The sequence below is a fragment of the Megalops cyprinoides genome, chromosome 10 (genome assembly GCF_013368585.1).
Source record: "Megalops cyprinoides isolate fMegCyp1 chromosome 10, fMegCyp1.pri, whole genome shotgun sequence".
Lineage (NCBI taxonomy): Eukaryota > Metazoa > Chordata > Actinopteri > Elopiformes > Megalopidae > Megalops > Megalops cyprinoides.
Genome location: NC_050592.1, coordinates 26,752,832 through 26,775,076, shown reverse-complemented (window position 1 = coordinate 26,775,076; position 22,245 = coordinate 26,752,832). Strand labels below are relative to the sequence as shown.

The following is a 22,245-nucleotide window of genomic DNA, read 5'->3' as shown; positions in this document are numbered from 1 at the left end:
GCTCAGCAGCACCGGGGCCGTAATGGCTGAAAATGAGACACATTACAGTATTATCACATCCTTGTTTCCATGGGAAATGCAGGCTGCTGTTTTTGAAAGTTGGGGCCAAAGTGCCAACTGCAAGTGCGCTCTGAAGTTACAACCCTCAATCTGCGCGCTGCTGGAGGCAAAGCGCAGGGAACGTCGAGGGCGGGATCTCTGTGATGCGGGTGAGGAAGGAGCCAGAGTCTCTGTGGATTAGGAAGGGGGCGGAGTCTCGAATGATGAGGAAAAGGCGGAGTCTCTGATGAGGGTGAGGAAAGAGGCAGTCTTTGATGAGGATGAAGAAGGAGGCAGAGTCTGATGGGGATGAGGAAGGAGGTTGTGTCTCTGATGGGGATGAGGAAGGAGGCAGAGTCTCTGATGAGGATGAGGGGAGAGGCAGTCTTTGATGAGGATGAGGAAGAGGCAGAGTCCGCGATGATTAGAAAGGGGTTGGACTCTGTGATGAAGATGTCGAAGGTGGCAGACTTTGATGAGGAAGGGTGGGCCCGGGGGGTCCTCTGTGACAAAGATTACGAAGGAGACGGAGTCTCATATAAGGATTATGAATGAATTAGGGTCTCTAGGATGAGGAAGGAAGCAGGGTATGTGGCTTAGGGAGTAGGTGAAACCCTGTGAGACCTGTTTTTAGTAATCTTCTCCATCCAGTAGATTACTTATTCAGTGTGTGCGTGCCGTACTTTAATTGGTCAGTGTATGTGTGCACAGTGGTTTAATTAGTTAGTTTGTAACAATAGTTTAATTGGTCAGTGTGTGAGCGCAGTAGTTTATTTGTTCAATCTGCTAGCGCAGCAGTTTAATTGGTCAGTGTACAAGTGTAGTTTGGACTATTGAACTCTCTGTCTTTCTGCTTGCCAATCCCTACATGAGATGATGAGTATTTGATAGCAGAAAGCCAGAGTGAGAAATGTAACCATTAGACTCCCTCTGTCTTACCGGTGTTAGATGTAGCTCTGCTGTCTTCCCTCTCTCTCTTTTTTCCTCTCTCTCTCTCTCTCTCTCTCTCTCTCTTTCTCTTCCTTGCTCCCCTCAGTTCTTCATGCTCTCTCTTTTATTATGAAAGACAACCAGCCTGTCCTGTGAGAGCTCCAGTCCTCCAGGGTTGCTGAGTCTCTCATTAAACTACAGCAGTACAGTAGTCTGCAGACTCGGTGGTGGCACACATCTCTTTCCCTACTCTTATAGTTTCCATTGCTTCCTGCAGGATGATGGGCATTCTCTCTGTATTGGTATTGGTGTTGTTTTCTGTGGGTATCAGTTCTGCTTCCTGATCATTTTTGCTTCCTGTAGGATTGGTTGTACTGGTGCATTTTCCTGTGGTTTTAGTTTGTGCTATATCTCTTTAAGTGACAGCTAATGACACCATCATGATGTGTGAAATATGATGAATTTGAAAGTTTATCAGGAATTGGACTAGGAATGGAATGAACATTGAAGCTAACCAGTGCAATTTTCATTAAATATAAAGTAAAAATTAACTTTGATTCCATTCATTTATTGCTATTTATTATTTTATTTATAATTTATTGACCATACCCTGTTTTTCCATTCTCTGACATGGGTGGAACAGGACATTATCCAGCGGACATTATCCAGCGGACTCAGGGAAATATACACATTTCATTCATTGACAGACAGAAAGTATGGACAGTGCACATATCCAGGCCCTCCTATTGGCTGGTTTTATATGCGCCGTTCTGTGTGATTCTCAGCTGTGGCTTGTCCAGTGTTCTGTGCATTCCTCCTTCAAGCACACGCACACATGTTGAAAATAGTTTTTAAAAGCACATTTTCTTTCCTTTCTTAAAAAACTAGAATGGTGTCACCTATCCACAAAGTGGAGGTTACGAACAGAAATTAAAAGGCAATTCAATTTCTGACATTAAAGAAAGCAATTTACCTCCCGATTTACCTTTCTGTGGGTTTTATGCTTTTAAAAGAGATGGACAAATGTTGGGGAGTCTAAATTATTGAGATATAAAGAAACAAGGGGCCGATTGTTGTACTTGTAAGGATGGAGCTGTGGCATGGGAGTAATGGGGTGGAGCTACATGCGTGTTTGGGGGTGGGGCTGCGTACGCGTATGGCCAATGGTAATAAACAGTAGTACAGTGTTGGATACAACGTTGGAGTGAGATGTAACAGAAAGTGAGGTTGGATTGGTGGACAGGGAGAGCGTGAACGACCCTGTGTACTGTGGGAGCGTGTTTAGCTACAGGTGGCCAGGTGATCACGTCTCAGAGGAAACTCTGAGCAGCTCCTTCTCATTGACCAAATCACATGAACGAAGGAGGAGTAGCATTTCTGCACTGCACACCAGTGTTAAAAAAACAGATCAGGTGAATGTATGGATTAATTGAACTCAGAGGAGAAAAAAGTTTTGATTTATCTGATTATAACTCTATTATTATATATGGTATGTATATATGCACTAGCCCTGTCTGTCCTTTTTGGGTGCTGTTTCTCAATTTGAAGCCCAGGTGAACAGTGGAGACATAATGGTGTGTACAGTTGTGTTATAGCAGATGTTAGAGGTGTGTTTGTGTCAGTGTAAAACATGATTAGTGTTCTCACTTACCACATAGCTGATCAGGTTGATTGGTGCTTGTGCGCTGGGTAATGGCACATAGATCTGAGCAGGGAACAGTGACTGAAGGCTGGGGTAATTGGGAGTGACAGTCTCTCCCAAGTTTAATTGCATACCGTGAATTAGATTAGTGCTGAAACTGCCTTCATTAGGGAAAGATCTATATGAACACAACTGTGATTGAAATCACATTGTTCTCTGGCGCTACCTGTCAGGGTCTGTGTTTGTTTGTTTGTGTGTGTTTGTGTGTTTTTGTATGTGTGTGTGTGTGTTTGTAAGGGAGAGAGAGAGAGAGAGAGAGAATGTGTGTGTCAGTTGGGTTGTGTAATATGTGTGTGCATACAGGTGTATGTGTGTATATGATTGTAATTGTGTGTGTACGTTTGTGTGTCTCCATGCATACAGATGTGTGCGTATGTCTTTGGTTTTGTATATAGGTTTAATGTGCAGATGTAATTGTCTATGCATAAGTTATGGCTCAGCTTTGTGATCAGCGCTGATCTGGGAACAGGTAGTTACGACCCCACGCAGAGACTCCCCGGGGAGGGAGGTGGAGCGGTGGGCACTGGGGATGCTCAGCGGAGCGGGGACACTGATCATCCATCACTGTACCGCACAGCACCTCCCACTGAGTCTGCCAGAGTGAGGGAGCAGAACGGGGAGAGAGAGGGAGAGGAGGGGAGGGAGAGAGGGAGAAAAGGGGAGAAGGAGAGGGAGAGGAGGGTAGAGAGAGGGGGATGGGGAGAAGGAGAGGGAGAGGTGGATTGTTGTTTGTATTCTGAAACTGCATTTTTAAAGCCCACTCCAGTCAAGGCAGAGTTTGCAGTGGAAAAACTCCTTGTGTGTTTGATGCGGAGTTCCCTGTTCATTCTCATTTGCCCCACCACATGTGACTGCAGTTTCGTTCTAAATTATCATTGAGTCACACCATTAAAGTATTGACCGATTAAATGCAGTAATTAAGATTGCATTAGTCAGGGCAGCAGTGTGGACTAGCAAAGCAGACTGTCAGAGCAACAGTATGGGGCAGTGGTCAGAGCAGCAGTGTGGAGCAGTGGTCAGGGCAGCGGCATGGAGAGCAGGTCAGATGCAGTACCATAACTGCAGGCAGGGGGAGTGTGTGTGGCCTCCTGTGTGAGTGTGCCCAGGTCCTGCAGGAGAGGAATGATGGAGGGAGGGTGGGGTGTGTGGCTGGAACCGCTGAGGTTGGCCCCTGCTTTACTTAGAAAGCACCTCTACTGCAGTGCACGGTGCACAGTGCACCCCTCACTCTGGAAGGGCCAAAGAGGTGATGGTGAATGAGTAGGGAATGAGACAGGCATCCAGGGGAAACTTTCAGCCTTCCTGGCTGCCACACGATAGAGTGGGATTACATGCATATGAGTGGGAAATGAAGTCAGTCTGGGCTGACTCACTCTGGGAGTGCGGCTCTGCTGCCCCTCTGGGATGAAGCTCGGAGACAATCTGATGAAACCACCTGAGAATCTCTGCAGTGTACGGCACATCTAGTGCTAACTCTTTCAGCCAGTACCATTCACAGTGTGAATGCCTATAAGTGAAGAAGCAGGAAAGGGAAAAATGAACTGTTTGCTTTTTTTATTTTGTGTTTTCTGTACGCACAGTTTTTGAACATGCACTTTCTATGCACGGATATGTATTGTTGACACAATCTGTCTCTCTAACATAAGCATACACACACACACATACACACACACACACACACACTGTGGAGCTGGAGTTGTGTGGGTGTGTGGGTAGGCTGTGGAGGGTTTGGTCTCATGGGGACATTGTGACCCAGGCTTGACTGTGACTCCTGCTTCTCTGTATTTGCAGGTGGGAAACCTGGAAAGCATCTACACCCTGAGGGCCTTCAAAGGGCAGGCAGACAGGCACAACCTGGAGAGCCAGCTGTCTGTCAGAACGGGGGTGAGGTTCCCTGCTTCTCCTCAGGGGGGAGCCGCACACATGCACGCTTACACGGGCAGTATGGTCGGGGGGTGGGGTGGGGGGGGGGGGGGTGTTTGGAAAGAACTGTGCAATCTTAAATTCTCAAAGGCAGCAGTATCTTGCCATTTATTATTTAACATATGTATCAAAGCGTTTTTCTATTTTCATCCTGTTTGAAGAGATTATAACCATACAAGAATGGCAGGAATTCCCAAATGAAAACGTTTAGATTTAGAAAGACTTTGAAACAAATTAAAAAAGAACATCTTTTACAGCTGTGAAGAGAGTTAGTTCACAGAGAATCATGCAGGTAAAGCGGTGACTTCACAGGTGAAGCAGTAACTGCACTGGTGTGGCAGTAACTGCGCAGGTGTGGCAGTGATGTGCAGGTGCAGCAGTGATGTGCAGGTGCAGCAGTGATGTGCAGGTGCAGCAGTAACTGCGCAGGTGTAGCAGTGATGTGCAGGTGCAGCAGTGATGTGCAGGTGCAGCAGTGATGTGCAGGTATAGCAGTGATGTGCAGGTGTAGCAGTGATGTGCAGGTGTAGCAGTAACTGTGCAGGTGTAGCAGTGATGTGCAGGTATAGCAGTGATGTGCAGGTGTAGCAGTGGTATGCTGATGTTGGAGCAGCAGGGTTCAAGGAAGTTTGTGGAGACTTCATTGGTATTCAGTGTGAGAGCTGCAGTGAAGAGGCACAGAGCAGATTCATTGCTGAGTCGGCAGTTCCTCTGTGAGCTCAGACCAAAGAGGGCGCTTCACAGACACAGCTGATCCTCACAGGGAGACAGGTGCTTCAGGAGGGGCTGACAATGCCGAAAAATAAACTCTTTAGATGCTTGAATGAGAATTCCTTTACAAATCAAATTGAGTTATCCAAAAACAGCTTCCCTGCAGTGGGTGTGTAAGTTCAGGCATCTTATTTATGGTAATTTAGGGTTTACTTTATTTATCTGAGTGTTTCAATCTAAACAGCATCAGTTATTGGGTTGAGCAGTGGTTTGATGCATACATGTACACTCTGTCACTCCAACGGTTTGTGAGATCAGTGCAGTCCCTCCCAGCTCCCCCCCCCCTCCCTCACAGGCTACAGCTCTGTGTTCTAGAACACTCCCCACCATGAGGCGTTGCCAGGGTAACTGTCACCCGCAGGCAAGCCTTGTGACAGCACAGGGAAAGAGCCCTGGATTTACATTCTGCCCACCCCCCAACCCGATACCCCACCACCCCCTCGTGCCCCCAAGTGCTGACCCTGGATCAGTTTAATCTTTTCCTCCTAATTGTGGGGATTTGGATTAGGACTGAGTAAATTGTTCCAAGATCAATTCTGGAAGCAGAAATTGCCCCTGACCTGCCCACCTGGCCCAACCCTCTCCATAGTCCCCTCCCACATCCCACCTCTAACAGTAAGAAAATGTTAAAATGCATCAAATGTATTAGCAGCTTAACTACATGCAATCTGATCAGTCTGTTCTTAGGAATATCTTATAATTATGATTAGTAATGTGCCTAAAACCTAATCTGCATTGTAATCTAAATTCAACTCTGTTTCAGAAATGGTAATAATTTTAGAGTATTTCCATTTGTACTTTAAGATGTGCAGTTTGAGAAATAAGCAGTTTTAGGTGTTGGTGCCAGGTGTGTTGCTTTGGGGTCCCTGGGCCTCAGGTATAACGTTAGGTACAGTGCCACCCAGAGGCCGTGACGCACACACTGTAATGACATTAGCCGTCCCTGCGATGGAGTGTCCCTCTGTGTATCACTGGAACAGAACTGGTTTAATAGTATTTTGTTTAAAAACAGTCGATATTGTAATCAGGTTAAGGAACAATCCTTCATGGCTCCTGTGTGTGGGACAAACACAATTAGTACTGTACCAGGCCAGCAGCCAAGCCACATGTCTGTGAACACTTTCAAATAAAAACCTCATCTTGTTTAAACGGAATCAATAGCATCCTTGGTAGGTGATGCCATTATAATGTTTCAAGTGGAACTATACCATTGCGGTCTATATTAAAAGGTGTGCAACAAATGTAGCACAGGAAGGGGGGGGGGGGGGTTCAGGGTGGAAGGTGAAGGAGATTCAGGGGAACACCGTTAGAGATGGAGCTTGAAGAGATTCGGGGGAGTCGTATCAGAGAGGGAAGTGGAAGAGATTCAGGAAAGCAATTTCAGAATGAGGTGGAGGAGATTCGGGGGGGCAGTATCAGAGAGGGAGGTGGAAGAAATTCAGGGAGTCAGTATCAGAGGGGGAGGTGGAAGAAATTCAGGGGGTCAGTATCAGAGGGGGAGGTGGAAGAAATTCAGGGGGTCAGTATCAGAGAGCGAGAGGTGGAAGAAATTCAGGGGGTCAGTATCAGAGGGGGAGGTGGAAGAAATTCAGGGGGTCAGTATCAGAGGGGGAGGTGGAAGAAATTCAGAGGGTCAGTATTAGAGAGGGAGGTTGAGGAAATTCAGGGGAGCAGGAAGAGTGAAAGAATGGTGCAGGGTTATCTGATGGTGTAAACCCGACACATGCGGTTCCTTTGGAGTAAACTGACAATTATCCACAGTGCTAATTACACCACTAATGACATAATTACCAGGCTTTCCTAAAATGTTTCAATTAAGAATGATTCTCTCACAAAGGCAGGCCCTGAGGACTGACCTTATCTGACACACGTGCACATGCATGCGCACACACATACGTGCATATACAAATAAACGCGTGCATACACAAACTAGCACACGATTTCACATAAACATACAGACACACTTGCATGCGCACACATACAGACACATGCATATACCCACAAATATGACATCACTGCATGCACTTATATATGCATATATGTGTGTGTATGTATATGATATATCATATGTGTCTGAGTGCTTGTGTACTACTTGTGTGTGCACACACAAAGATATAGATACACACACACAATTTCCACTGTCCTGCGATAGGTGTGCTACACATTTTTGACACTGCCTACACCTGCCTGTACTAATTGTGAATAAAAATCATTAGGTAAATTCAGGTGTTCTCTCATTAGCCTATGATGGAGGAACAAAGCCTTATGGTTGTGCTATTGTTATTCCATTTATGGGGAAAACATCACAAACGATTATAACAGAGGATGCTGCTCGTACACGGATCAGCTGCATGGCCTGTGAGGTGAATTATTGTTGTCTTATCTGAATTGTTAACGATACGTGAACAAGGTGGTATGTCCTAGGAGTCAGTATTGTTAAAGACTTGATCTGGTGCCAGTGATTTACAGAGGATAAACATGCCAACTTCCTCTCGCCTCACTTGGGCAGGGGCAAACTCACAATCATATCTGAAGTTCCCCAACTTATTATCTGCGTAGACCAATTTGCTGTAGAATAGCTGACCTACAGCAAAGACAGGTCAGTGAAAACACAATTATATAAACTCACACTGGACACGCACACACACAAACACAGACACTCTGTATGCTCATGCATTCACAATGTGCACACAGTAGCAGAATGATGTAGTGGTTATGGACCTGGATTTGTAACCATAAGGTTGTAGGATTTAACCCAGGGGTGTAGCCCCGTGGGCTGTGGGTTTTCTCCAGAGTAATCACCTCTAGTCACCTGCAAGCCTCGGTAAGCCACCCTGTCCTCAGAAAGGGTTAATATCTGTGAGGGAGCGCTCCAGCTCACAGGCCTGCTGTGTGACAGTAATGATATTTTGTGTGCTGAGGGCTTGTCTCTGTGACGTAAAGTGGAGCGGAATCGGGCCCTTGCTCCAATAGCTTCTGACTTCCAGCATCCTCTCTCCCACCGGGGGGGCGGGACGGGACTCGACCCCACTCCCCGAGGCTCCGCTCCACTCTGACCTTTTAAAGCGCGTCTCCCAGACAAACACACGGGCGACCCCCCGTCAACACTGACCTACTCACGGGTCACCTCTGATGCCGCTCCCGCTGAACACACAGACACACATACACACTTGCACACTCTGACCAAACTATGAGACAATACTGCTGCTGATGCATTGAATATTGTTTATTTGCAAGTGTGTGTGTGTGTGTGTGTGTGTGTGTGTGTGAGCTAGGGAGTGAATGAGTGTGTGTATTTGTGCATGCTTGTGTTTGTGTATGTGAGATGTGTATATGTGTGTGTGTATGCTCGTGTGTGTGTGTGTGCGCGAGTTTGAGTGTGTATGTTTGTGAGCATGTGTGTATGTGTGAGTTTAGTGTGTATGTTTGTGCGCGTGCGCGCGCGTGTGTGTATGTACGAGTTTGAGTGTGTGTGTTTGTGCATGTGTGTGTATGTGCGTATGTATGTGTGCGCACGCTTGTACGTGAGAGCAGATCTGACTCCTCTGGACTCTGCTGGCCCAGCGAGGAACATCCACAGAAGGTGTTTAAAAATTCAGTCACATCGGCTTCCCGCAGCCTATAAGGGGCTTTCACGCTTTTGGGTTTGCTTTAGATGTTTAATACCCCTCTCCTTTGTGTGGAGGAGCTCACGAGGCGTTAAGAGGCTCTGATAAACCCACTTAGATCCCTTCCTGGCCCGTCACCCTGCCTGCCAAGCCGCTTTAGCAGGGAACTGATCTGTGACAGGCTGCCAGTCAAACTGAGCACTTCTGAGAGCTGACACAATAGACTGAGCACCACAGGGGGGGTAGCGGGGAGTGGGGGGGAGGGGGGGGGTGCAGAGTGTATCAGTGTCTCTTCCCCTGTCTCCATCTTTCTCTGTCTCCCTCTCTCTCTCTACCTCTCCCTCTCTCCCCCTCTCGCTCCCCGTCTCCGAGCAGTGGCAGGGAGGGAGATATGGATCAGTGGTCAGTCCGTGCGGGGGGTGGGGTGGGGTGGGGGGGGGTAGCCCGGGCTCAGCAGTGATAATAGGGGCCGGGGTGTGATTGACAGGAGCGGGGGAGATTGACAGGGGAGCGCTGTCACTGGCGCCGCGGTCCCGGGAGGGTGGAGCGGAGCCCGAAATGTCAGCGCCGATATCTGAGCAGCTCCGTGTGTCTGCACGGCCCGGTAACACTTGCCTGCAGGTGCCTTTCTCCCTCTCACCCTCTCTCCTTCTCTCCCTCCCTCATTCCCCCCTCACTCGCTCCCTCCCTTCCTCTCTCCTCTCTGTCTCTCTGCCCCTCTCACCCTCTTTCTCTCCTTGTGTCTTGAGTTGACACGGCGCTTATGCTCTTGATCTGGTTTTTTTATTTGTGGAAACGATGGCAGTATATATTTAACATATTTATGTGTTTACAGGTTTGTAGAGTTATGCTGACAGAGTGGTTCTGACAGCTTGATGTATTGATGTAGCGTCTGTCCCTGCCGGGGCTGGAGGGATTGGCACTGCTGGGAGCTTAATGCTCGCTGGTTGAGTGTGAAACAACAGCTGATCTCAGATCAGACCAGCAGCTGACTGAGACAGCAGCAGGGTATGATTCCCTCCTCACACCGCAGCTGAACAGGAATAGCGCAGGTCAGGCACAGCGGTCTAATTTTATACGGGGCCTCTGATTGGCTCCCTTCCACTCCGTCTGCGGTGCATGGAGAATACACCTGAAATAGGTCCCTAATCATGAGTTCTCCTGGTAATCACACGTAGCTGACATCACAACATCACCACAAGAAAAGAAACAAAAATCATAACAGCCATGTTTGCATGTGCTGTATCTCTGCCTTTCCTTTTAATAAACGTCATCGTCAGAGACATCATCTCTGGGCCCGCTGGCGTGCAGACTGTGATGGTTGGCAGCTTTGACACTTTCAGTGTGATTGAGAAAAGGCAGCACAGTGCTTTGTGGCAGTGCCAGAGCACCCGGCTTTAGGTCAGGCACCTCCCACGGGTCTGCTGTGGGGAGGGGTCATGTGACCTGGGTGGACAGAGAGACAGAGGGACAGGCAGACAGGGCAGCAGACAGACAGACAGACAGAAGGACAGATGGATTGGGGGGGGTGGATGGACAGACAAATGGCTGTGAATGAACAGACGGACATTGCCACATTCCTGCACCTTTGCCAAAGGCATCCACTCCGGAATGGTGAACAGTGCATAATTACACCTCCCGATTAATTATCACTCACCAGTAAAAACCAGTCATGGGGTTTTTTTTAAAATTTGAAATATGTGTGAATGAAGGTAACTTTCAGCTCTTTGCTGTTGCATTTGTTTGGCAATTATGTGGTGAGCTTTGAAAATCACAAGCTTGCTATAAAAGGTATCTTGCTGACCCCCTGATGCAGAGAAACATTTTCATGTGCTAGCGGAAGAATCTCTCCTGAGTCAATGGTTCTTTTTTCCCTCTGCTAATTGAATTTTGGTGTTTTAGTCAAACAAAATTTCAAACACAGCTAAACATTGATATGTCTTCATATTTCAGAATGCAAGTTCACAGATGTTTCCCGCTAGTATAGTATAACTGTGACTGAGCACATTTGATGCAAATGCAGGGCGATATCTGATATTAATTCAGATACATAATGCTAATGTGTGAGCAATGGATTGTGTCACACAATGGACCTGCAAAGCCAAGCCAGCATTTTTACATATGGAAGTGCAGGATGATCTCAAGTCCACCTTCCAGCCAGAGATGCAATGCTAATTACACTGTACCATAACTATCAATAACTAGCTTTTATGCCATTGTACTATCCATAGCCCAGTAATACAGCTCATGTACCTGTTGATGTGAATGGGATACCACCACAGAAGAACATAAATTAGCAGTACGTCATAGACTGGTTTGCTATGGCTGGCTATCAGTAGCACCGTTGCACATAAATGGCAACATTTTGGAATTTCTTAGTAATGTAAAATGAAAGACGCATGGGTGTCTTGGGTTTTTCTCCAGTGCTGAGCCGCACATGGTAAGAATTTCATCCCTTGATGTTCTTGCAGATTGTTCACGGTCAGCTTTACCAATGAAATGGCACTGAAGTATGGTCCCAAGGTCTAGGTGTTTCTTTTCGTTGCCAGTTTCCTGCTTCCTCCTTGTGACTTCCTGTTGCCCCTCAGCCCACCCGTCGTTCCAGAAGGGGCCTCTTGGCTCGGGGCTGGCCGCGCCTTTGACGCATTGTTCCCGCTCATCAAAGTAATATTGCATGCGTATTATGTAGTGTGTCACATTATTGATTTTGACCAGAGTGCCCCCCTTCAAAGGCTGTCTGCTAGGCAGGGACTAGCGTCTTTGTATTCGAGTTATTTGTCTTGGGTTTGACGAGTTTATGTTAATTGAGTGTAATTGAAAGGGAAATGAAGGGAAGTGGCCTATTCTTATAATATGAAAGAATGAGGTGGGTGTTTTTTTTTCTCCCAGTGTCTCAAGTGTCACGCTCGCTAAATATGAGAGCGTGAAAAGGAACAGCATTGGCTGAGATTATCAGCGATGTAATTTACGCTGGTTCCACGCTCACATTGAGCAGCTACTTACGAGATCAAAGCCGACGAGCTTCTCCACTGACGGAGCTGTCTGTGTCCTGGAGGACATGCTTTCAGGAGCTTTCTGTAACCCGGGTGAGAAACTCTTGCTTTGAACTGTTTGTGCGGGGGGGACTGTGATGTTGAAGTGTTACTTTGTCCACTTCTGAGTCCCAGTTTCAGAGTAGGAGGAACTCTCAGGAGGTCCCTCTTCCGAGGCCTGGTAGTTGTGCCCTGGCAGTGTTTTATGTTGAGGTCTGGCTCTGAGTTCTCAGTTTGGGGCCCTCTGTTTCTGTGGATCGAGGTAGGGGTTATCCTGCTAACGACCAGGAGTGGGTCCACAGACTTGTTGTTGAGACTCCAAGGACACCCAGGTCCCTGCTCAGTATCTGTGTTGCCCTTGCCCAGTGTCTGTGCCATTCTGCCGTAGTGTTGGTGCTAACCTACCTCAGTCGTGGTGCTAACGTGCTTCAGTGTCTTTGCTAACCTGCCCCAGTGTCTGTGCTAACCTGCCTTAGTGGTGCTAACCTGCCTCAGTGTCTGTGCTAACCTGCCCCAGTGTCTGTGCTAACCTGCCTCAGTGGTGCTAACCTGCCCCAGTGTCTGTGCTAACCTGCCTTAGTGGTGCTAACCTGCCTCAGTGTCTGTGCTAACCTGCCCCAGTGTCTGTGCTAACCTGCCTCAGTGGTGCTAACCTGCCCCAGTGTCTGTGCTAACCTGCCTTAGTGGTGCTAACCTGCCTCAGTGTCTTTGCTAACCTGCCCCAGTGTCTGTGCTAACCTGCCTCAGTGGTGCTAACCTGCCCCAGTGTCTGTGCTAACCTGCCTCACTGTCTGTGTTGCCCCAGCTCATTGTCTGTGTTGCCACATCATCTGTGTTCTTCATTCTGAGAGTGTCTGGGAAGCAGAGACAGACAGGAGAGAGGGGGCAGGGGGAGGAGAATTGCTTTGCTTTTTGTTTCATGGCACTTACTCTGAGATTCACACATTTTAGAGTGGGTTGATTTGTCTGTCTGGATATTTGTTTGTTTGTCCTATTCTTAATTTGACTTGCTGTTCCAAGCTATTTAATCAGATGCTGCCTGTCACTGGAAAGAGACAAAGCAAACGAACTGTGACACCTTATTTGTTGGACGTATGTTCTGTCCTGAGTGTGCAGGTGAAGTGGGTCCAGCGACAGCAAGCCCAGTATAGAGACAAACGAGCCTCCATCCGGGAACTGGATCGGCGCATCCATCAAGGTGTGTGTGCGTGTGTATGTGTGTGCGTGCGTGCGTGCGTGCGTGTGTGTAAGTGTATGTGTGTGTGTGTGTGTGTGTGTGTGTGTGTGTGTGTGTGTGTGTGTGTGTATGTGTGCGTGCGTGCGTGCGTGCGTGTAAGTGTATGTGTGTCTGTGTGTGTGTGTGTGTGTGTGTGTGTGTGTGTGTGTGTATGTTTGTATGCGCATGCCTGTGCGTGCATGCATGTGTCTGTGTGTCTGTGTGTGTGCGTGTGCGTGTGTCACGTAGCGCTGCAGCGAGGCTCCTCCGACTGTGGTGATGCCTCTGCAGCTCTGCTTTCACACAGAGAGGGGGAGCGGTGGAGGGAGGGGTGGAGGGAAGGGGTGAACAACAGGCAGCAGGGAGGGAGATGGGGGGGAGGACTGAAGGAAAGAATAATTGTGGCAGGTAACTTGCAGTGTTATGAAAAGTTCAGCTGTGATGGTACTTTTTATTCCTAAATTGACGTATTTATTGATCTCAGTCAAATGTTGGAATCGAGAGTTATAATGCACAGCTTTGGCAGCCCTGACACTTTGTGTTTGTGTGTGTGTGTCTGCGTGTCTGTGTGTCTGCGTGTCTGTTTTATGCTTATTTATGTGTACCGATTCACTCACAGTCTGAGTGGAAGAGTGATGAAGGGACGAAGAGAGAGTGATGAAGGTCAGGTTTCTCAATCTCTCTTTCTCACTCTGTCTCCCTGCAGAGATGCTGGCACCCTGGCATGGGAATCCCAGTGACATTAAAGACGTCCTTGACACCGAGAGGGGAGAGAGCGAACTGCTGCACTTCAATGACCCCCTCTGGCCCCTGCAATGGGAACTGGTGGGTTTCTCTTTTACACCATTTACCCCGTACGCACTCACACAGCTGGATTTACACCAAAGCTGTATATACCCAATTGTCCTGTGCAATAGCAGTGTCTCACCCCAAAGGTAAAATTTCCCACAACTCTCTTTTGCCAAACCCAAACCTGTAATGACTGTTCTGCACAGCTGCTAGCATGTGAGCTGTATGCAGTGGGTATTTCCAGGGTGCTACCTGCAGGTATCACTCTTACTCATGGTATTCACGCACGGCCTGTAACCGTTAATAACTTCATACACTTATCTCCTGGCAGTGGTGCTCAAATCAATATTCATGTAGAGAGCGCTTCCTTGTGTTGAGCTGTTCCCTGATAGAAACAATCATGAACATGATTTTGTGCGTGTGTGTGCGTGCGTGTGTGTGTGTGTGTGTGTGTGTGTGTGTGTGTGTGTGTGTGCGTGTGTGTGTGTGTGCGCGTACGTGCCTGCCTGCCTGCTTGCCTGCGTGCATACGTGTGTGTGAGTGTGTGTGTGCATGTGCATGTGCATGTGCATGTGCGTATGTCCCTATGTGTGGGCATAGGTATGCTTTGTGGCAGGGTGTGCATGCGTGTGAGAGTGTGTGTGTTTGTGAATGTGTGGGTACGTGTGTTAGCGTGTGTGTGTGTGTGTGTGTGTCTGTGTGTGTGTCTGTGTGTGTGTGAGAGAGAAAGACATCATACATATGTCACTGACATGCACACATTCATGCATGCAAGCACCCAGAATGCCTATCCTGGACTGATGTGCCCGTGTGTATTTTTGTGTGGCACGTATTAGGTTGCGTGTGCGTGTGTGTGTGTGTGTGCGTGCGTCTTTCTGTGGAGGTGTAGGAGTGTGTGTTTATACACAGAGCCTCTCAGCTGCATGCTGTTAGGTCATATTAAATGAAACGGTTGGTTTTTGGTTTGAAATGGTGGCAGAGAGTGCATTGCTTGCTCAGTGAAGTTACTCTGCTGTGCTTCAAACCGAAACACAGACAGACTGATTTGGGGGTGGGGCTTCAGTGCTGGCCTCCCTCTGCCCCCCCCTCCCCATTCCACCTGCATGGTGGTAAATTCCCTGGGGTCAGGCGGTGGTGAACGCTCAGTCCATTCAAGCTGGCAGACCTTTTCTTCTCCCCCTACAAAGCCATGCTGCTCCCAGGACGCCCCCATTGCCCCCCCCCCCCCCCCCCGAAACCCCCACACCCGCCCCTGCCTCCCCCTCCCGTCGTGCCCCCGCCCCCCCGCTGTGCTCTGTTTACCTTTGTGTTTAGTCAGATTCATCCTGGCTCTTTTTTTTCATCCAGGAGAAAAATACAACAACACTCACTTTAAATATCAAACGCAGTCGGCTTTCTGATGTGTAACGATTAAAGAAGTTCTGTTGTTTGTTTTATGCTCATTTATATTTCATATTTATTTAGAAAAAAATGCACTTTCAAACGGAGCATCCCTTCTGTGGAGGTTTTTGTGGGAGCAGTACATGGTGTACTATGTGAGCCAGGGGGAGGTCGCTGTGTTTGGGAATCTCCCCATAATCAAGTTGGGCACACCCTGTGTGTGGCCCTCTCCACTTTGTTCTTTAAAATGCAACAATCAAAACTATAAAAACAATTAAATTAAAAAAAAAAAATCTTTGAATCTGACTTTCATAAAACCTTGCTGTAACAACACATTTCATAGGTAGAGGATGCAAAGGAATTATATGGTTGGGTTATCCGCGACTCCTGCTGTAGGGATAGTAGAGGACATCTTTTTTATTCTACTTGTGACTAATTGAATGGGTTAGCACAACTGCTGTATGTGACCGCTTATTAGAAGTTCTATTGGACTTCCTCTGCTTTTCTGTACTTTACATTTCATATATGAAATGTGTATGAGGCAGTGTAGCATAGTGGTAAGGAACACTATGCTGCTGTACCCTTTGGCATGGTACTCAACCCACAACTGCCTCAGTAAATAGCCACCTGTAGATATGGATAATGTTGTAAAAAATAACTAACTGATGTAAGTCGCTCTGGATAAGAGCATCTGCTAAATGCCAGTAATATCCAGCTGTATAAATGGAGAACATGTAAGAATTGTAACATATGTAATTCACTCAGGAAAGGAGTGTGTGCTAAATGACAATAATGTGATGTAACGTAATGTAGCATGTGTATGTACAAGCGCATGTGTATAAATGCATATCCATCTGTAACACCTATGTTTGTGTATCTTTGTGTGTTTCACTGCAGTTGAACCGTGGTCAGTTCAGCAGCCCCAAAGGCTTTGACTTGAATGTCATGTCAGTGTGGAGAAGAAACATTACTGGCAGGGGAGTAGTGGTGACCATCGTCGATGACGGTAGGATCTCGGGAGGGCTGACCATGATGATGATGATGATGATGATGGAGTGGTGTTGTGTGGGAGGAGTGAGGAGCCTCACGTGACCCCACAACCCCTCTCTCTTTCACCACATGCTCCCTCCATAACCTGCTGCGAGGGGTGAGAGAAGTGCATGATGGGTAAAACGGGTTGAGATGTAGAGAGAAAGCTGCTCTTAGTCTGGTATTAGAGGCAGGCCCTGATACGGTGGTCCTGTAAATCTCCAGTGAATTTTTACAACAGCTTTTTATCACAAACAAAGCTAGAGTCATTAACACACGTCACTTTGAATTGATGACCATTTCCAAACGTGTGATTCTCCACACAGAGAGAGAGTGAGCTAGTCTGGAAGTTTAATTTATCCCTGCTCTCTCACAGAATACCTGATCCCTCTGTCAAACCTCGGTGAGTATTCATCTCATAATGATAGCTGAAATATCTGGCGACAGGGGAAATGAGAGGACAGGATCTTATGGGCTCATTCATCAAGAACTAATTGAAGCACAAGAGTGCTGATCAGAACGGTGAGGAGAAAACAGAAATCTCATGCAAAGGACGTGTTTGTGTATGCGTGTGTTTCATGGCATGGTGTGTGTGTTTGTTGCATGGAGGGGTGTGTGTGTGCGTATGTGCCTGCCTGCCTGCATGTGTGCGTGAGTGTGTGTGTGCATGTGCATGTGCGTATGTCTCTATGTGTGGGCATAGGTATGCTTTGTGGCAGGGTGTGCATGTGTGTGAGAGTGTGTGTGTTTGTGAATGTGTGGGTGCGTGTGTTGATGGGTGTGTGTGAGTGTGTGTGTGTGTGTGAGAGAAGGAGAGAGTGTGAGTGTGTTTCATGCTGGGCTGTGTGTGTTACGCAGTAGTGTGGCTCAGGCTAGAGAGGGGAAAGGTTCATGCTGAGAGGGTTGGATTGCAGAGACGCATTAGACCTGCTTCACTGGAGCTCCAGCTATTGTGTCAACTCCATCTCTCTGTATTGATTCCACCAGGAGGGAATTCTCTCTCATTCTCCCTCTCCCTCTCCCTCTGCCTCTCCCTCCCTCTCTTTCTACCTCTCTCTCTCTCTCTCTCTCTCTCTCTCTCTCTCTCTCTCTCTCTCTCTCTCTCTCTCTCTCTCTCTCTCCCCCTCCCACTCCCCCCTCTCTCTTTCTCTTTCTCTTTCTCTGTTTTGCTCTCTCTTGACGTTAGGCTTCAAGCCTGGTGGAATCAGGTATATACTCATCACCTTTAGCAGCCTCAAAATCGATGCTTATTGATTTTAATATTACAATGAAATAAATTGTTTTTCCAAGACCAGCTATTCCCCCCACGCCTTCCCTTAAAACGTAACATAATCAGGGCCTGAAACACCTCTGGAGCAAAATCAAATTTACTCAACCGGCTGCTCTCTCTCTGTGTGCATGTGTGTTTATGCACACACGTCTGTACCATGTGTGGTCATCTCACATGTGCAGATTAATCAATTAAAATATGATCTGTTATTAAAAGTAGTCAACATTTTAAAATATTACCTTATTATGTATGATTATGTGGAGGATTGAGAACTCAGCCCTCAAGATAAGTCAGTGAGCAATGGTTTAAGCACTCTTACAAGCAGGAACACTTTTAGAGCGAGACAAGGCTTCATCATTTTTATGAATGGAATCACTCATAGATTAATCAGACAGTGCTAAAAGGTAATCACCTGAAAGAATCAATTGACAGCCCTACTATTTGCGTTATTAGTGCTGTTTATTGAAGAACATAATGAGAGAAATGTAACCTGCTCAGAGCTCTTATGAATCTATCATTTCTTATGATTCTGAAGGAGCAGAAAGTTCAGTACACCTGTGGGATTCGCAGTGAACTGCCTGTTCTCACAGGTAAAGCCATTGGAGGGTTGATTGGTGATTATTTCACTGGGTCTTTGAAAAGCATACCTGCCAATACGTGAAGATTATTGGCACAGTGTAATTATCGATGATCAAATATGAGCAGTGCTTGTGGCCTTTAAAGATGAATGAGGGATCCCGTCCAAACCCGATGGGGTCACAGCCCAGAAGAATGCAGGGTAATGCCGTGCCTTTGACTCCATGCAGCAGAGGGCTGAGCAAGTGTATTGTGATGTGGTGAGGGATACACATCCAGTCTACCGCAAGGGTTTTGATTTTCCTGTTTTAAACATTCTTTTAATTGGGGGGAAAACTCATACTTTCTCCAAGAAATACTGAGATTTTGAGACAAATTGGGTATGACTTTTAATATTACTGTAAGGCCCTAGCAATGTAAATAGAGTGTTTCTGGATTACGTATTTACATAAGAAAAACATAAGAACATATTATGATGAGAACAGGCCATTCGGCCCAACTAAGCTCGCCATTACAATTGAAGAGAATCCAAAACTGCATCAAGTCTGAACTTGAACACAGCAAGGGTCTCTGCCTCAACTACATGACCTGGCAACCTATTCCATGTATTGATGACTCTTTGTGTAAAATAATATTTCCTTATATCAGTGCGGAACTTACTCTTAACTAGTTTCCATTTATGTCCCCTTGTTCTACAGACTGAACTCACCATAAAAATGTATTGTAGTTAACCTTATTGAGTCGTTTTATAAATTTAAAAACCTCTATTAGATCACCCCTTAAGTCTCCTCTTGCTAAGTCTAAATAGGTTAAGTAACCTGAGTCTTTCCTTGTAGCTTTTATATTTCATGCCAGGAACTAACTTAGTTGCCCTTCTTTGAACTTTTTCAAGAGCCTCAATATCTTTCTTATAGTGCGGTGCCCAGAACTATACACAATATTCCAAGAGAGGTCTCACTAAAGCATTGTATAATTTCAATATAACCTCCTTAGATTTATGATCAATACTTTTGGCTATATATCCCAGCATCCTGTTGGCCTTGTTGGGTCAACTGTTACTCCCAAGTCTTTTTCAAATTGAGCACATTCTAATCCCCCCCCCTCCCCCATGAAGTAGTCTTGTCTAAGGTTCTTATTTCCCACATGCAAGACTTTGCATTTAGCTAAATTGAATGTCATCTGCCAGGTATCTGCCTGCTTTTGGATGCTGTTCAGGTCTTCCTGTATTACCTTAGTTAATTCTATACTGTTGGCTAGACCCCCTAGTTTTGTATCATCTGCAAATGTTACTATTTTACTACTAACCTCTGCATAAAGATCATTTATGTATATAAGGAATAGCAAAGGCCCCAGCTCCGATCCCTGCGGGACTCCACTTCGTACAGGACCCTGCTCTGATACAATTCCTCCCACAGTTACAGTCTGCTTTCTATTAGACAACCAACTTCGAACCCACTCAGTGATAGCTCCTGTAATTCCTGCAGATTTCATTTTCACTATGAGCCTCTCATGCAGTACTTTGTCTAAAGCCTTTTGAAAGTCCAAATAGATAATATCAATATCAATATCAATATATTTGACCAATTATGTATTTTTAAACCATTAAAATTAACATTCAATTTTTATTCTTCCTATGTAATACAGATACCATCTCCAGACATGTACAGAGATTTTTCAGGTTCTAGGCTACAACAGGTCTTTACGTTTCTTTCATTATCGGAAAGTCAAGGCTTTGCAGTGCCCTCCTCCTGTGCAATTTAGCTTGGTACAAATAAACAATTACTGGAATGACTTTATTTTTGAAAACTACGTGAACTTTTGCGTTTGAAAGGTGATTGCTCATTTGCTTTCATTGATTCATTCTTCTCGTGAGAGTGTGCTCTGAGGACACGGCGCCGTTACACAGATCTTCACAGACAGATACAGCTGTCCCACAGCTTTTTTCTCCCTCTTGCATCATTTACTGCCTGTGAGATGTCGCAGTTACAGAGCTGGTTAAATGACGAGGGACAAGGAGAAACAAATATTAGTGTTGAAGCGTATAATGTGATATATTACGCGTGTGAAATTATCAGTTAAGAAAAATAGCATTTTGGAAAAAATGCACATTTTAAACATTATTTTTGCAATATCAAAGCAGTGTAAAAGTGTGATGTGGCTGGCTAAATACACCAAAGCAAATCTTTCCATTCCATTGCTGCTGAGTAACTGTTAGCAGCATACTGCTGTTGCTCTCCTTGGTGTTGAAATGCTATGAGTGAGACCAAATCTTTTCACATGCCTGGTCTGTTAGTCCTTAGAAAATGCCAGTAATCTATTTGAAATGCAAAAAAGAGGAACACAATTTCCTGGATAGCTGTAATTAATTTTTTTGATGATAAAATTGGGGGACGGCAGGTTTAAAAATCAGGAGTTAATAGGATCGTGTTTCCTTGTCCTAAACCCCCCACTTCGGACTTCTCTGCTGTTAAATACAGCATTATATATCAGTGTGCGCTGCTGTGGGCCCCTGTTCCATGCATAATGTGACAGCAAACTGTGCCACACTTCTATACAATGCTCTGTACTCCTGTAAACGGTTCGTTTCCTCTGTCTGCTCCTTGTTTCTTAACTACTGGCCAACATCCGGCACCTCTGTACACTGTTCCATACTGCTATGCACTGCTGTTAAACATCCTACACCTCTGTACACTCTTCCACACTGCTATTATTGCGCATATTGTTAATTAACGTAAAACACGTGATTATCAATAATTATATTCTTATGTTCAATGTAAATTCAAATTAAATGATGATATGGCCCCAACACACCACTATCCACTGCTGTTTAACCTTCTTAACCACTGTACACTGTTCCATACCGTTACCACTGCTGTTTAAGCCTCTTAACCAATATCCGATGCTCTTTAGCACTGCCCACTGTGCCTAGCTTCAATGTGGACAGCATTGCCCCCACTTCACAGTTTGATCTATCAATCTTCAGCTTCAGAAAGAACAGACCATAGTCTGGACTAATAGTATATGTAATGCAACTACTCTTATAAAAGCTCATAATAGTAGCAGCTGTTATATTATATTTACTGCTTGTCCTTGGTGTGAGAGCTACAGCTTAATGCAGTTTGAGGGTCTTTTTTTACCTTGATTTTATCCCCATGATCCATTTACAGTAAATCTGCTTTAGTGCACCCTTGTAGCCAGTGTGTTCCGTGGCGCCTGATTTGCGATTTCTGTTTACCATGTTGTCAGGCTCTGCTCATTATTGCAATTAAGAAACACAAGCAGACTTGGTCAATGGCACTGCGGAACCCAGCGGCTCGCAGCCATTGAGCGCTGCTCTGTCACAGCGGTGCACGGCGCGGGGCTTGTAATTGCATTATGAGCAGGCGGGGGGTCGCACTGAAGTCTGATACGCCGTATCGAGGGGAAGTTTGTTTAGCAGAAATGACACGACTGGCCGTGTTAAAATCTCCCTGACAGCCGAGCGTCGGAGTCAGCGCTTTTTTTCATTTCCCTGCTGTTCAATCCATCCAGCAGCTGTCACCATGGGGGAGCAGGCAATCTATCAAGGTATGGCGACGCGTTCCCCTCACCTGCATGGCTCCTTTAATGAACAGCCAACATGATCCCGGCTGACAAGCAGGAAATGGATGTAGTAAAGATGGTTTCTGCATGCTTTTTGCATCTCTGATGAATCGCCACGCTGTGCGGCAGATACAAGTGGCACATGGAGCCGGGACTTCACAGGGAGAGGGGGCCCGCAGAGGCAGAGGGTCACTTCATTTAGATTTTTCTTTTTTTTTTTTTCTTCACTCGGACGCCGGTGAAAATTGCCAGCCCGCGCCTCCTCGCAGAGAAGATAACCAGCTCTGAGCCCCGCTCGCCATCCGTTCCTGTTCAGACGAAATCGCTCTCTGCAGGGGTCAGAGGTCGCTGCAAAGTCAGGTCCCTCTGGGCCCCCCCTTTTCTTCATGGCCCTGTGT

At 46.3% G+C, this 22,245-nt stretch overlaps 1 protein-coding gene across 1 annotated transcript in view; it reads left to right on the top strand.

Annotated features, from left to right (window-relative positions):
- The window catches only part of LOC118785043 (PC3-like endoprotease variant B), a 72,850-nt gene that overhangs the window by 6,000 nt on the left and 44,605 nt on the right, over positions 1-22,245 (top strand). The window contains exons 3-6 of the mRNA XM_036539568.1: positions 4,463-4,555; positions 13,122-13,203; positions 13,928-14,046; positions 16,288-16,396. Of these exons, the coding sequence (XP_036395461.1) occupies positions 4,463-4,555; positions 13,122-13,203; positions 13,928-14,046; positions 16,288-16,396 (403 nt within the window). The remainder of the gene's footprint in view (positions 1-4,462; positions 4,556-13,121; positions 13,204-13,927; positions 14,047-16,287; positions 16,397-22,245) is intronic.